The sequence below is a fragment of the Phascolarctos cinereus genome, unplaced genomic scaffold, assembly GCF_003287225.1.
Source record: "Phascolarctos cinereus isolate Bilbo 61053 unplaced genomic scaffold, phaCin_HiC Scaffold_5;HRSCAF=322, whole genome shotgun sequence".
In the NCBI taxonomy this organism is placed as follows: Eukaryota; Metazoa; Chordata; class Mammalia; order Diprotodontia; family Phascolarctidae; genus Phascolarctos; species Phascolarctos cinereus.
This window is the reverse complement of record NW_027555958.1, coordinates 465,930,310-465,947,410: the sequence shown is the minus strand read 5'-3', so window position 1 is coordinate 465,947,410 and position 17,101 is coordinate 465,930,310. Positions and strand designations below refer to the sequence as shown.

The 17,101-nt window shown below is 43.3% G+C and overlaps 1 protein-coding gene across 1 annotated transcript in view; it reads right to left on the bottom strand.

The window, feature by feature from the left end:
- RAVER2 (ribonucleoprotein, PTB binding 2) overlaps positions 1-17,101 on the bottom strand; it is a 98,959-nt gene that overhangs the window by 16,213 nt on the left and 65,645 nt on the right. Inside the window, 8 exon segments of the mRNA XM_078156689.1 lie at positions 691-836; positions 900-911; positions 2,367-2,466; positions 7,355-7,584; positions 9,971-10,036; positions 10,039-10,081; positions 10,434-10,541; positions 13,405-13,490. Of these exon segments, the coding sequence (XP_078012815.1) occupies positions 691-836; positions 900-911; positions 2,367-2,466; positions 7,355-7,584; positions 9,971-10,036; positions 10,039-10,081; positions 10,434-10,541; positions 13,405-13,490 (791 nt within the window).

Genomic DNA, 17,101 nt, shown 5'->3' with positions numbered 1-17,101 from the left:
CTGAAAACGCATGTATTCCATGCTACCAAAACAAAAATCACAATGGGAACCATGAGTCACCTCAAAGAAGGACCAAAATGTCAAATGAAACACCGTTTGGCCTGACTTTCCCTTCTGTCTTCCTAGCACCTTGAACAGTGCCAGGCACATAGGACAAAGTTGCTAAAGTCTGGCTGATGGCCTCATTCTTTCTATGGTTCACAATTCTTAGCCTAGCATCGCATTAGATGTTCTGTGTCCAATAAGGGATAGTGATTGGATCTCGGGTGAGGAAATTCCTTCTACCAATGCAAATTAGCACCTTTTTGGCACCTTATGGTTTGAGCCTTTTTGGTACCAGGGACCCCTTGGGCAGTCTGGTGGAGCCTAGAGACCCCTTCTTCTCAGAATCATGTTTTGAAATGCATAAAATACAATGCAAAGGATGACAATATGGAAACAGTTATCAACATATGTTTAAAAACAAGTTCATGATCAAGAAGCCTTGTCTTGGAAAGTTGCCTCTAGCACCAAGAAGTTAAGTGATCTGCCCAGTGTGACACAGCCAGAATGTGTCAAAGGAGAGACTTGAATCCAGGTCTTCCTGGTTTTGAGGCCAGCTCTCAATGCTGCCTCCGTGCTCAATAAATATCTGTCAACTCTAGTAGCCTAGATTCCACCAGTATCAGAAAACCAGTTCCTGCTGTTTACCTGTGAATAATCACCAAATTGCTGAGAATAACTAATGTAATTTTCCAATGCATGTTGTGATGAGGTTCCCTGAGAGATGGCATCCACTATGTTGCTTGTGATTCCAGTCTGGGGTAGAGCACTCATGGTCTTACTTGCAACTGGGGCTGAAAACAAAATTAACAGGCTTGTGTTAGTGAGGGTAGTAGGCCATTGAAACACAAGGCCACAGGGCAACTGTACTGGAAAATGAGACGGTCTTATGATATTCAACTTATCTCTAAATCAGATGCAGGTCAGAATTTACCAATGTAAGGAAACCACAGCTTTGCCACCTAGAAGTATCTGCTTCAGCATATCACAGAATGACAGAATTTGAGACTTAGAAAAGACCCTCACCACCAGCCAGCCCAACCCATACATGAAATGAATCTCCCAGTAACATCTCTGACAAAGTGCTGTCCAGCTCTGTCCAGCTCTGCTTGCAGACCTCCAGAGGAGGAGGTAACCCACAACCTTTGAAGACAGCCCATTACACGTTGGGACAGATGCGATTGGTAGGGAGCTTCTCCTGATCATCAAGCCAAAATTGGCCTCACGGTGATTTCCACCCATTACTTGAGTTCCTCACATTCTCCCTAACTTCTCAATGTCCCTTCTAGGTCCAGATTTGGACACATGAAGTCTGACCAGGGCACAGGACAAAGAGACTGTCACCTCTTTATTTCTGAAAGCAGCCCAAGCTGCCATTCACTTATGTTTCCTCTAGGACAGAAGAACCAGCTTTATCTGGCACTAATAATGGAATCCTATTGAAATGTAACACCTCAAGTCCATATGCCTCAAAATTTTAAGTTTTAACCTTTCAAAATGAAATTCTTCTAAAAATAAATTACTCCAATTCCATAAACATAATTTAATCTTTTTTCCCTGACTTTTAAAATCATCATCCATTGTGCCAGACTGCAACAGAGCAGTGTTTTTAACTCTTCTCTCGACTGTCTTTTTGGCCAATGATACACTGACTTTTTAAAGTCTGCTAAAGTTGGAGAAATCGGCTTACCGATGTGTTAAAAATATATGTAAAAATAGAGTCAATAAGTTCTTGATAAAGGACCTCAGGCTTCTTTGGTGGGAAAAAAAAACCAACATACAAGAGCTTTTGAGACAACTACTTTAGCAGATCAGGGCTAGTTCCTAACCCTCCCTCTTTTTTTGGATTCATTTCTGTTCTAATCTGCCCGACTGAGGTTGAAATAAGTCAGATGTCCAGCTAAATGTAGTGTTACTGTATACTTAGGGGAACTAAGGGGGGGGGGCACTGTATTTTCCCTCTGGCATTAACCTTCAACCACACTGTTGCAAGGATATACTGTAGAGCTCTCAGCTGCAGATGTTTATAACAAGAAAAACATTTTCCCTCCAAAGAAAAAGTATATGTGAGCTCCAACATTATTTTTGTTGGAAGGCCCACATCATAAAGGTCAGAACTTTTTTAATATCTCTAAATGGTAAATTCTTTTGATGACAAAAACAGACATTCTACCTGTGCTCAAAGCTGTGACCAGCCCCTGTCCAGGGAATAGGCAGCATTTGGGATGGGGGAGGACTCAGGCTCAGACAGCTTTTCAGTGACTTGACAAAGGATTGTAAACAGGCTAAGCCAGAGGGGTTCTTTCCTTACCTGGTAAACAAACCCCCAGGCAATACACTGGCCAAGTTCAAGTACGGGTTGGTACTAAGTCGGATTTCTTTTGGTGGTTCCCCCAAAAGCGAAGTCTGATTTTTAGAGACAGTCTATTTAAAAAAGAAAGAAAGAAATGTGGCTTGTTTATGAGGACACTTTGGACACTGAGACCCAGAAAGAGAAGAGGCAGAATTTGAGCTGGTGACCCAGCCTCTGCTTGAACACTTCTAGTGTCAGGCAGCTCACCACCCACCCAAGGCAAATTGTTCCATTCTGAGTCCACATTGTTTGTTACAAAGTTCTTTTATATACTAAGTTGAATCTGCTTCCCTGTAATGTCCATCTGCTGGCCCTAGTTTTGCCCTTTGGAGTTACTGGCCCTGTCTCTCATGCTATTCTTTTACATATCTGAATGCCACTATCATTTCCTTCATTCCAAGAATTCTCTTTGCAGGCTAAATATTCTTGGTTTCCTGAGCTATCCTTCATATAACATAGTTTCAAGACCCCCTTATGACCTTGTTCATCCTCACTTGACCATGTCCCTCTCAAAATGTGGTGCCTGGAAACAGCCCTATTCTGAACTACCCAGGACAGAATATGGTGAGACTAACACCTCCCTTGATTTGGACACTAACTTTTTATTCATACCATCTAAGAAAGACTGGATAGCACAGAGGAGAGAGGATTGGTATGGAACTCAGGAAGACCTGAGTTCAAGTCTTCCATCTGACAAGTATGAAGCATGTGACCCTCAATGAGTTATTTCATCTCTCAGTGCGCCAGGCAACTCTCTGAGACTCTAAGTTAAAGATGAATTGTTGAGGTGTCTCAGTGGAGAGTTCTCACACTGAGGAGATACCAAGTTGGGACCAAAAATAATAATAATAAGTTAATGCAGGTCTCATGTTCCCCATATCCTCTTTTCTCCCCACACTTTTACCATTGGGCAGAAGAGTAGTTTGGGTGAGATGGTGTCTAAGTGTACTCCAAACACCAGAATGTCCATTGTATCTTAAACATTGAGGTATGTGACCTCTGCTGGGTCTCTGCTCATTAAGCCCTTACAAAAAGAACATGGCAGCCCAACCCAGCTCCTATCGTACTTATTTACCTTCATCTACTGACTTTGAGGTCACTTTCCCAGCTTTTCAATGAACCATGCTCATGGTCTTCCTGAGCTGTTCTCCCTATCATCTATTGGAACTTCAATACTCATGCTTAGGATCCCTCGATTAAACTAAGTGACCAATTCCTCGGTCTCCTCAAATTCAACCATCTTCAGCCCACTTCAGTCATGCACCTCAATTTTACGCCCTAGACTTTGCTATGTCACAGAATTGAACCAGCGTGGAAGAGCCTGAGTTTTGAAATTCAATTCATCCAGCCATCCACTCCCGTTCTTTCAGCCCGCCCAGATCCTCTCACACCAAACTGACTCTGCCCATCGCTACGTGCAGAGACCACTTTCTCCATCCTGGAATGATTTTCCAGCCCATGGGTGATGGGAAACTCTCACAAATAACATTCCAAAGACACAAAGAGAAACAATTCCAGTGGTAGAAGACAGGGGCTTTGTCTAAAGCCCTGTGGATCCACAGGGAATTCAATGAACAACCTGTCTTTTTAGATGGCACATACAGAAGACGGAAACAAGGGCAGTTTGAAGGATCACGATGGTAAAAGCCTGGCATGGTTCTGTGATCGCATGAGCAGCACTAAAATCTGCACTGAGCTGAGGCTGGCAAGGAATCACAAGGACAGTGCAAACACTTTGTGGGGTTGCTTTTGTTGCTTTTCTAAGCCCTGGTGAAGAGAGAAGGATTAAACAAGGAATAGGAAGGACCGCTGTTTGAAGTGAAGGGGTGGTCATAATGGATGGCGTCAATGGAGAACTGCTCGACTTAAGTTTTTCATCCACTCTCACTCTTGACTATCTCCAGGACACAAGCCAAGAGGCCACATTTTGGCTCTGTAAAGGCCCTTCCCAGACCGACACCTCATACCTCTAGAGTCCTTCTTGTGTGGGTGTCTTATCCCCCTACAGATTAGAGGCTTCGTGAGGGCAGAAGGTATTCTCTAACTTTATATCTCTTCCAGCATTATAGAGGCCTAATAAATCTTGTTGAATAAGATTACCTCCCCTCGGGCCCTGGTGCATTAGATTGAGAGCCTGTAGCCAATTCAAGTCCCTAAGTCTTTTTTTCCCATGAAAACCTTCTGAGTTTTAGTCTTTACCTGGTAAAGTTCATAAGATCACAGGATTTTAGATTCAGAGAAATCTCAGAGGTCATCTAATCCAGCCTAACTCCCTTTTTTTACAGATGGGGAAACTGAGGCCCAGAAAGATGAAGCAACTTGTCCAAGTGATTCTGGCTAGAAAAGTGAAGAGCTGGGATTGGAACTCAGATCTTCTGACTCCAAATCCAGCATATTTTCCCTTCTACCTGGGAGTGCTTTATAATTCTCGCTGTCAAATTTCACCTAGTTGGAAATGTCCCAACGCTTTCTCTTGCTGAGATCTTTCATGCTTTCTGTTCTGTCATGCAATGAAATAGCTATCCCTCCCAGCTTTGTGATATAGTGGGCATTTTGATAAGTGTGCCACCTATGAGTCATCAAAATCCCTGATAAAATTCTGGACGAGAGAGAGCCAAGGACAGAGCCCGGAAACATCCCATTAGAGAGTTCCTCCAAGGTTAACAAAAATCATCAGTGAACCATCTCTGCTTGTGATAGGACAAGTTGGTAAAAAAGGCCTTTAATTCTACTCTCACTCAGTCCGTATTTCTTGATCTTATCCAGGAGGACATAACAATAACTAGCAGTTACTTAGCACTTCAAGGTTTACAAAGACCTTCACAAGTATTATCTCATTTGATCCTCACAACAACCCTATAATACTATTATTATCCCCATTTTGCAGATGAGGAAACTTCAGCTAACCACACAGTGATCGAGTAATTAAGGCAGAACCTGGATTCAGATCTTCTTGACCCTAAGTCTAGCATCTTATCCTTTGAGTCACCTAACTACCTCATTATGAAATTAGTCACTCGCTTTGCTAAAATCCATCCAGGGTAGTTTGCCATATGTTCAGTGCTGGGGATCACGCTTTCCTTTTCTAAGCACAAAGCCACAGGTCAGAGCATCCAACAAGGAACACGAGGACGGCTCAGTCAAGTCAATTTAATACAATTCAAGAAGTATTTATCGGTGTCTGCAAAGGCCTGAGCCAGGCACTTGGAGAAAACAGCTGCCATCACTTGGATCGAAGGTTTTATCCCAAACCCGTGGATAACTTAAGGAAACCCACAAGACCACGCTGCCAAATGGTGGCCCAGGCTGGGAAGATGACGGTGGCAGCTGGGGACACCGAGGGTGGGGGAAGCCAGAAGGGATCACTGGCCACACCTCCGACATGGAGGACTCTCCACTCACATCAACCAGACCTGCCCTGGGCCAGCCTGATGGAACGGCAACATTTCTATTTTACAAAATGCCAACTTCAGATAAATTGGCTATAACAGTGGCAGCATTGCCGGGAAAACTTGCCAAGCTGTTAACAGAATTTCCACAGAGATCCTTAAAGTATTAAGAAAAATAAATGTTTACAAAAGTTAAAAATGCATATATAAATTGTACTGCATGTCACAAGTTTAAAAAAACCCTTTTTTTTATTATATTCATTTGAAACTATTTTTAATAGGCACAAAACCTGGAATTCAGCTAAACAAGGGCCTATGAAAGAGACAGAATAGATATGATGTATAATCATACATGAAGGAATCTTCCTTCCCAATTTCTGCTCTTCCTGATTTCAAACTCTGCCTTCTATCCCCTACCCATCTTGTAGGTTCAGAACACACCTATTTATTAAGATGTTAAGGGGGGAAAATCCCCACTTTGAAAGGAAAATTCAATTATTGCAAATAGGAATCACTTTCAAAAGTGTATATATATATATATATATATATATATATATATATGTACATATTATACAGTAAAAGTGTTATGTATTATACTATACAATACATACTTTTAAAAGGGATTCCTATTTATCTTAGATATACATATATACTTATATAAAATATATACATAAGTATATATGTATGTGTATATTTTAAAAGTGATTTCTATATATGTATACATACCTGTATACTTTTAAAAGCAATTCCTATATTACATATACACACATATGTACAAATATAGTGATTCCTGTTCATATACACACTTACATGTACATGTATACACACACACATCTAAGTGATTTCTGTTTTCTGTAATTGAATTTTTCTTTCAAAGTAGGGATTTTTTTCTAACATCTTAATAAATAAGTACGTTCTAAACCGATGAGACAGAGTAGAGGACAGAGGACAAAGCCTGGAATCAGGAAGATCAGAGACTGAATCTCCTTCAGACTCTTAGTAGGCCTGTTGCCCTACATATGGCACTTAATAAAAAGAAAAGAAAAAAGCATTTATTAAGTCCCTGCTGGGTATGCCAGACATCCTGATAAGCTAGGTGTTACAAATACAAAATGCAAGATAATCCCTCCCCTCATGAAGCTAACATTCTAATAGGGAAAGACAACACTTATGGGAAAGATCATTTAGGTCAGAAAAGGTAAAGGGATAGTAAGTGGGTTCGTAGAGCAACTGATAGCCCCAGTTTCCTTATCTGTACAATGGGAATAATAATAGCACCTTCTTCACAAATATGGCAATATAGGTAACGTGCTTTGCAAATGCACTGTTATTACTAATATTCCTTTAGATACCATTTAGTCTAATTATGTATTTGGTGCTTCTCCTTTGGATAATTTAAATGTATTATTACTTTCTTTTGAAATTCAAAATAATTGTAATATGAAGATTTTTAATAAATCATTCTAGGTTAAACTAAGAAAAAAGGTGATATGCTGTTGCCAAGGTCATGTAACATAAAATTAAGAGAAAAGCTTATTTCTCTGCCTCCTCATATGCCGTGTCTCCTTACCCCTGAACTTTCTTCGGTGCTTTTGGGCTGATTGTGTTGCCTGGGCTGAGCTGTCCCCAGACCTCCAGCAGCAGGATTAGTAAAGCCCGGAAGATAACTCTGCGGCCCTGAGATGGTTCCTTCTGGCGATCCCAGTGTGGCTGACGGTTTGTCCTGAGGAGTGCTTGGCCCTGGCCCACCTTGGCCAACCATGTGCTGATTTGGAAAGAATGGTAAGATCCCTGCTCCTGCTGCAGCCAAGGTCAAAAGAACAGTTGGGTTAGGAGATAAGATCAACGAGAAACAGAAAACCTTTGACTAAAAATACTTAGCAAAATGGAGGATTTGGGGTGCTAAGTTATGACAGAAGCCCTTCAAATTCATCTTGTGTGTGTGTATGTGCATGTGTGTGTGTGTGTGTGTATACACATGTATATAATAGAATAGTCTATTTCTTTCCTTCCCTTCCTCCCTCCCTCCTTCCTTTCTCTTCCTCCCTCTTTCCTTTCCTACCTTCTTCACTTCATTCCTTTTTTATTTCCTTCCTTTCTTCCTCTTTTCCTCCCTCCCTCTCTTCCTTTCTTTTTTCTATCCTTCATTTTTTTCTCCCTCTCCCCTTTTCTACCTCCTCTTTCTTTCCTCCTTTTTTCTGTCCTTTCTTCCTCCTTCTCTCTTTTCCTTCTTTCTTTTCTTTCTTCCTTCTACCCATTTTCTATCCTTCTCTAACCATTTATTTATTTGTTTGGTTTCTTTTGCTTTTTGGTGAGGTAGTCAGGGTTAAGTGCCTTGCCCAGGGTCACACAGCTATTAAGTGTCAAGTGTCTGAGGATAGATTTGAACTCAGGTCCTCTACTTCAAGGCTGGATCTCTATCCACAGACCCACCTAGCTGCCCCTTTAATCATTTATTAAATGCCTACTAGATCCCCAGCATTGTGTTAAGTGCTAAGGAAAAAGCACAAGAATGAACCAACCTTGGCCCTCACAGTGCTTACATTCTATTAGGGGGAAAACCATGTACACACTTTAGTAAATAAAATTAAAGAGAGAAAGTGTACACAGGGTGAGCTTCAGGACTGCTGGGCAAAGAGCCAGCTGCTCTGCGGCTATCTCTGCAATTTCAGCAGAAGATAAGGAAGGATGCAGCATGCTGGGAGGTCCCCCTGTGGGGAACTGTTGGGAAGATACGGATGAGTCATACAGCAGGCACAGGATCCAGAAGACCTGTGTTCAAATCCAAGCCCAGGCACTTACTAGCTGTATGATTCTGGGGAAGTCACTTAATCTCTTTCTGCCTTGATTTCCTCAACTGTAATATGGGGATAATAGTGGCACCTACCTCCCAGGGCTACAATGAGGATCAGATGAGAAATCTGCAAAGCACTTTGCAGATCTTAGTGTGCTATATACTTGCTGGCTATTATTACTGTTATTCTTATTAATTGCCATTGTTGATGTTATTAGAGGGAACTTCCAAAAAACAATCACACTGCAGACCCATTTGAGGGAAGAAAGGTTTTTTTTTTGGTTGGGGGGGAAGGGCAGTAACAATTGAGAGGATCATAAGGATTCTTACAGGAAGCAGCACTGAAGGAGAGACAAAGCCAGGGATTCCAAGAGGCAGAGAAGAGTGGAAACTGCCCTCTGGGTATGGTGGGACAGTCCATGCGGAGGCCGCAGGCAGGGGATGGAACATTCTGTACCGGAAGGAGTGAGTTCAGGGAGAACAAAGGAACAAAGAAAGCTAGGTGAGATTTGCCTTCCAGATTATGGACCCCATGACAGGAAGAAAGATGGTGTTCTTGGCAGAAAGATGGAGATTCAGAAGAGTGGAAAATTTGGGGGGAAGAGAATGAAGCCCAGCTTTGGACATAGCCAGTTTGAGATGCCTGTGGGGCATCCAGGGGCTGTCATCCAGCAGGTACGTGGTCATTCCTCCTCTTCCTCTGATGGTTCACTATGTCATGGGGATGACCCTGTGGTCTCCAAATTGGCTGGTGGAATAAACCGGAAAGGTTTCAATGGTGAACCTGTGATCTTACAGATGTCAGGCAGCTCCCAGTGCCAAGACTCTCTGATCAATGCAGATTTGCAACTATTCGGAAGGGTTGTCTAAGTGATTCAGTGGCTTATCACACGGCCAGGACGTGACCTGGAGGCATCATCACACTGCCTGTCATGGAAACATTACCCTCAAAAACCACCAACACCTCAGCCATCGATCCCCTGTCCCAATACAGAACTCATTACATTCTTTTAAAGTAAAGAATTTTAGGGTTTGGTGTTCCCTCAAAATCAGATAATAGATGGTTTTATATAGCTTTTTAAAGTTTACAAAACATCACATCTGAACCCCACAACAACCCTATGAAGTAGGTGGTATTATTATTCCCCATTTTACAGAGGAGGAAATTGAGGCAGACAGAGGTTAAGTGACCTGCCCATGATCACACAGCTAGGAAGTGTCTAAAACAGGATGTGACCTCAAGTTTCCTGATTCCCCGGTGCTCTCACCACTGCACTATCCAGCTCACTTAACGGAAAGAAGTGGACAGTCAAATTATGAGCTTCAAATCTCACACCTGACTTCTCAGGAAAAACAGAACTACGTGAAGGCATGGAAAGAGACCTCATTTACTTTTATGTTCTTCTCCTCGGTGCCCCAACTCTGACTTCAGGGACGGCGCTGCCCCGGCTCCTAGTGCGTCTGAAGAACCATAGCTGGGGGTTCACCCAGTAATCCAGGTTTCTATAGAAAAGAAAAAGCATTTAAATACCTCTTCTCCTCACAGCAATTCCAAATCTGGTAAAAACAATACTCCACTGGGCTGCGGGTGTCATATGGCTGGAATTCTTGCTACAGCTGGTGAATCACTTGAGTTTGGGAGTTCTGAGTATGGTACCATTACGTTGAGCCCTGAGGAGGAGGGGTGAGAGTGGGGTGGAAGGGGGGACCAGGCTGCCTAAGGGAGGCAAACCAGCCCAGGACAGAAAGAGAACAGTGGGATAGGGCCTGCTAGAGCTGTGACTAGAAACCCTATCGAGGAGGAGAAAGAGCAAAGTCCATTCAACAGACCTGTTTGATGAAGTATTACACTTACACTGTTTGCATGAATATTCTCTATCTTCATCAGCTGTTGCTGGGCCAGTTGTAAGTAAGAGAGATTCTGAAGCAATAAACGAGAGGTATTGCTCATAACTGAATTCTGCTAAAAAAATCATGGGGAAAAAGTCAGCTTAACCAAAAACCCCCTCATAACATAAGATGTTCACCAAAACATCAAATAACCAAGTTCTACGCACCCCAATGCAGTCTAATGCCATTCCTTTTCAATTCAGATCAGTGGCTTGTTTACATAAAAGTGCACTTTCCTCAAAATGTCCAAACTCTTGTACCCCTAACTATTATTTTATTTATTATTATACTACATTATATACTATAGTATTATATATTATACTATTTATACTATTATTTATTATTATACTATATTATCATATATTATGCTATATTATGTTATGTTATATACTATGCTATGCTATTTATACTATTATCATTTTATTTATTACCATTTCAAAATACGAGATGCATTAGGAAAGGAAAGAGAAGAGCTTGACAAGGCACACACAAAAGCCAGTCCTGTTCCTAATGCCCCAGACTTTCAGTTCTAAGGGACAAATGGGTACAGAGGTGAGATAAGTGAACACAATGACTCTGGGGGAGAGGGCGCTCACACTATACCAAATTTTTCCCATGTAGGAGATAGAATACTTGAGGAACACTCACTACCCGTGGGACTCCTGGATACATCCCAATGTCTAATGAAAGGGCCGTCCTGGGGTCCCTACAGATCTGTCTGGATCTACGATCCCATATGACTGACTCTGTGTTACAACCAAGTCCAGACAATCATAAGCCACATTATCTTGTGAACAGTATTAAAAGCCAACACTATTTGTAATAAAACAGTAACTGTATTTGTATTAGATGCAATCTTTATTAAAGACAATTTGTCTGTATTCAATACAAACAAGTATTTAGTGGGATAGATGTTAGGAGCTAATTAAAGTGAACTCATGAAAACTCATCTCCAGTACTCGGGTAGCATTTTCACCAAAGCTTTCCAGTTGTTAAAATGTTTGCCATATTCTTAAAGGCATTAATAACCTTACAACTCAGAAAATGAGTTCGAGTTAGTGCTTACTTATTAGCATGAGAACCAGCTCTTGGTTTTTTCCTCCTTCCCTTTCTCTCTTTCTTTCTTTCTTTCTTTCTTTCTTTCTTTCTTTCTTTCTTTCTTTCTTTCTTTCTTTCTTTCTTTCTCGCTCTCTCTTTCTCTCGTTTTCTTTCTTTCTCTCTCTCTCTTTCTCTCTCTCTCTCTCTTTCTCTCTCTCTCTCCTTCCTTTCTCTTTCTCTCTCTCTCTCTCTCTCTCTCTCTCTCTCTCTCTCTCTCTCTCTCTCTCTCTCTCTCTCTCTCTCTCTCTCTCTCTCTCTCTCTCTCTTTCTTTCTTCCCTCCCTCCCAATATCAGAAAGGGTGAAGCTGATCATACCAACCATGGCCCACATGGAGCCCTGACTACACCTAGCATATTTCAAGGTGTGCTTAGCACAATGCCTGGCACACAGTAGGTGCTTCATAAATACCTATTGATTGTGTAGACATGATTTTTTAAAAATTTTAATAAAGTTTAAAAATTTTTATGAAGGCAAAATAATGTACAAAAACAAACAGGGCACCACAGTGAACAGAGTGCTGGGCCTTGAGTCAGGAAGAACTGAGTTCAAATCCAGTCTCAGACTTACTAGATGAATAGGTGACCCTAAGCAAGTCACTTAACTTCGGAGGGCTCTAGGCAACTTTCTAAAACTACAAACTGCAGAGGAGTGCCAACTTGCATTAGAAGAGGGAATTTCCTCACTTGGGAGTTCCCCATATCAAAGAAATCACTAGCCTAGGCCCTATCACTACGATTGTAGTGGTGGAGGGTTACCCAAAAGGCAAACTTTTGATGGCCAGATATACAAAGTCCCAAGTCATTTTGTCCAGTAGAGTGGACACTCTGATATCAATCAACCTTTTCACCAGTCTCCTAAATGAAATTACAGTTTAACTTCAGATTAACCAAGGACTGAAGTTCTGATCTTCGTCAGAACGGCTCAGAGGAGGCACACAAACGATCCCAGCAGGCTGATATGGCCGGCTGGGAAACCTTCCTGAGGCCGCTCAGGAACAAAGGTCCCCAGCATGCCATGTGGCCTAAGCTGGAGTCTGAAGTCTGTACTTCTCAGGAACAACGGTAAGAGATGTGTTTACTGCTTTGCAAGCAAGGATAATTTTTTGGGGGGGTTGTTTTTAGGCGATTGGGGTTAAGTGACTTGCCCAGGGTCACACAGCTAGTACATGTCAAGTGTTTGGTCTGAGGCCACATTTGAACTCAGGTCCTCCTGACTTCAGGGCCGGTGCTCTATCCACTGCGCCACCTAGCTGCCCCAAGCAAGGATAATTTTTGCCCCCTCAACCACCCCAATTCTAAGAACACTTTCACATTACCGTGCCTTGTGACACCCTTGACCAATAACACATTTGGAGTTAAAGCCTTGCTGGAAACAGGCAACATGTGGAGCTGGCTGGCCTGCACAAGCAACAAGCTTTGTTACCAACAGACTGTTTCATACTTCATAGCAAGCAAGAAGTATGTCACAGCCAAGCTATCTTTTTTCTCCAAGTCATATACCTTAAAAAATAATTTTAGTTTTCATCTTTATGTAGTTGAAAGTTCTTGAGAACTTTAGCAGTTAATGACAAAAGCTTCCTCAAATCAGAAAATCTGACACTATTTAGTTGTGACACACCTGGTGTGGTGGGCAACAGTGTGAAGGAGAGCTGGAGTCAGGAAGACCTGGCATCAGGTCCTGCCTCAGCCAAACGCTGGCTGGGTGACACTTAACCCATCAGTGCCCCAGGCAAATCTCTGTAATCCCAAGTTACCCAGACTTGTCAAATAGGATAGGGGAGAGGAGATGAAACCCCCAGGGTTCCCTGGACCAAGGAGGTCACAGGTCTGTACCATACCTGGTGTATTTTATTCAACTGCAAAAATGCAGGGGTGATGGATGGGTTCACCAGATGAGGCAAACTGGCAGGGGCTCCGAGAACCGCTGGGAGAAAAAGGGAAATGTCAATGTCATGAAACAGCGGAAACTCTCACAAGGCAAAGAATGGTGTGTCCTCATAATTCAGAAGTGGAAGGGGCTTTAGAGGTGAGGCCACCCCCTTCATTTTACAAATAAGGAAACTGAGGCCCAAAGAAGTTAAATGACTTGCCCAAGGTCACCCTGCTAGTGTCAGAGGTGGAACATATTTATCTTCTTTTTTCAGCTTCCTTACTCGGTTTAGATTGTTAGAGCTGGAAAGAGCCAGTGACCATCTAGTCCACCTCTCCCAACTTACAGAAAAAGGTGGGGTCCATAGAGGTCCCCCCATAAAGGGGCCTCCCCCAAAGTCACGAAGCAAGTACATGGCAGGACGTGGACAGAGCAATCAATGGAACATGAGCAGGATTTGATTTGCTCGCCATTAAAACCACAGGCCAGCTGAAGTACAGAGCAGCCAGTGGTGCAGTGGGTGGAGCGCCTGGCCTGCAGTCAGGAAGACCTGAGTTCAAATCCAGCCTCAGACACTTACTAACTGGGTGATCCTGGGCAAGTCACTTAACCCTGTCTGCCTCAGTTTCCTCATCTGTAAAATGAGCCGGAAAAGGAAATGGCAAACCGCTCCAGTATCTCTGCCAAGAAAACCCCAAAAGGAATCGTGAAGAGTCAGAAACATTTGAAACAACAACAAAAAGTTGAAGCATTTAAAATGTGGATGATGTGCAGAGAAAATGCAGAGGCACAAAGGTCTGGCACCCTCCAGCTAACAGAAGTGAGGATGTTCAGTCTGAAGAGAAAAAAAACGTGGTAGAGTAGGGGTAGCATTGGAATTAACTCCAGCCACCAGGAATCCTGCCATGAGGAAAAGGGACGAGTCGCTTTCTGCTCTGCCCCAGAGGCAGAACCAGGGCTGCAAGAGGCAGATTTCAGTCTGAAATAAGGAAACACTTTAGCAGGCGCTGGTCAGGAGCCAACGGGGCCTCCAGTACTGGTGGCTGGATTGAGAGGCTAGCCCTGTTGGGGATTTTGAGACAAGATTGCTGTTCAAGTATAGGCTGGAGAAGATGTATAATGCATTAAAAACTGCATCTGGAGTCAGGAAGACCTGGGTTCAAATCCTACCTCAGACACACTTACTAGCTGGGTGGCCTTAGGCAAGTCCCAATCTCCCTGGGCCTCAAGTTTTCTCATCTATAAAATAACAGGGTTGGACGTAATGACTTCTAATACCCTTCTGGCTCTAAATGTATGATCGTATGACCTTTGAGGTTCCTTTCAATTCTGAGATGCTAGGATCCTGCATCCTAAACTCCTGAAACCCTAAACTTGATTCAGTGCAATCCAACAAACATGAAGGACCTACTGTGTGCTGATCACCATTTGAAAACACTAAGGAAATTCCAAAGTTAAATGGCCCTAGAGATACAGAGCTTACGATTTAAGAGAGGGATCTAACACATACAAAAATAGGTACAATACAAAATGATCCATAAGGGTATTAGCGATAAGGGGCAAAGACAGAAGGTTGAGGTGTGGAGCTGGGGTCTTGGCAAAGCTTTTCTGGAGGAAGAAGTGCTGAAGCTGACCTTTACAGAGTGACTCCAGAGGGGAAGTGAGCATCCCAGGTACAGGGCCTGGCCTGGCACAGAGGAGGGAAGGCAGGTCATCCAGCTTGACTGGAGCAGAGCGAATGTGGAGAGAAGTGACAAGACAAAACTGGACTGGTCAGGAGGCACACCTCTGGCAGACGGGGCAAGGGGTGACTCTGATTTAGGAGCCAAAGGGAAGCCGCGAAAAGATGCTGAACCACTATGCAGTGACTCTTAAGCCGAGCGAAGCATTTGGGAGAAAGGACAGGGAGAACTGAACTTCCTTGGCAAGGAGCCATTGCCAGGCCACGTGTAGCCCGACACAGTAAAGACTCCATGCTTGAAGCCCCTGAGCACTGCCCTCCTTTTATAGGGGCAGAAACTCAGGCCTGGAGATTTTGCCTCTGGGTCCCACGGGGGGTAAAATACTGAGTTAGGATTTGATCCCAGGTCCTCTGACTCCAAATCAGGGCTCATCTTACTACCCCACACTGCTTCCACATTAACACGTCCTTTCACATTCGTTCTTTGACTCCTCATGTATCTCTACAATATATTTAATATATACAAGGTGCTGCAAAAGATACAGAGATCCGACCCGACCCCTATACCCATGGAAACTACACAAATAACCGGAGGAGCAGAGCCCAGCTAGCTAGTAGGGACCAGAGTCAACTAGTCCAATCCCTTCACTTTACAGATGGGGAAACTGAGGCCCTGGCCAAAGCAATGCTTTAGAAAAATTAAGCTTTAGGAAGATCAGTGTGTAATGGATTAACTCAGGAAATCTATCAAGGAAGTTACTGCCAGAGTCCATGAGAAGAGTAAGGAATGCCTAAACCTTGGTGCTGATAGAAGGACCGAAGAGAAGATGAGAGAAGACCCCCTGTAAGCAGACAGGACTGTACTTAGCAAGGCTAATGACCGGATCTAGAGAGTGCAGGAATCATTTCTGGTTTTCCAGCCTCAGGAACAGTGGTGGGGCCAGTAACAGAAATGGGGAGATGTAAGGAGAAGCAGGATGGGGGGTGGAAGACGGGTTCAGTTTTGCCCATCTCAATTTTAACTGTGAACTGGACCTCCAGATGTGGCTGGAAAGGTAGGACTGGGGCTGACCCTGGCTGGGCCCTGGGTGCTCACTCCCAGAGGTCAGGGATAATTTGACTCCCTCTAGAGCAGTAAAAAGCAAAGGAGTGACTGAGTGTGTGAGTGTGTGAGTATGTGTGTGAGTGTGTGCGTGTGTGTGTGTGTGTGTGTGTGTGTGTGTGTGTGTGTGTGTATGGGTGGGTGTGGGTGTGCGCGCATGTGTGTAAATGGGGAGTCCAGAGAGTCAGCATGTCAGAATTTGGGACAGTTGTCCGAGGATTAGCTATATCCTAAAATGAGCATTCTTAGAAAGGAAGAATACAGAAAGACAGCGAAAAACCATTACACAAAATCACTGTATTTTAAAGAATAGCCTATGTGGAAGATATCTGTTATTTTAAGCTTCAGCCATATGCAAAGGTAAGCCATCATAGCAGGCTCCAGGGAACCCAGCAAAGTGGAGAGGCTTAGAATGGTAAATGGGGGAAGGCAGACTTGCCATGGCTGGGGGTTCTCCCCGCTACCTTCTCCCTTTCTTTCACTATTTTCCTACCCTTGCCTCCTTTTGCTTAATAATATTTAATAAATGCTATTCATCCATCCATCCATTCATTCATTCATACACTACCTCTTACATGAAGCCTTTCCTGATTTCCCCAGATGCAAGTGCCTTTTGCTTCTGAAAATTACCTTTTTTTCTACACCCACCCACACACACTCACAAGAACATCTCTTTACCCACAACTCCCTAGAGCCTCCAACCCTGCTTCTCACACCATTCATGGCTCCCTTCCTTCTCCTTACCCTTAGTGATGCAAAACTGTGTTCTTCAAAGCGCTCAACCCTGCTACCATTCCACAAGCACCCAGGAGCCAAAGGGAGCTCCTGATCTACTAGCCAGCTAGTGCAGTAGATGAAGGGAGAGGGAATTCCTATTCCCTC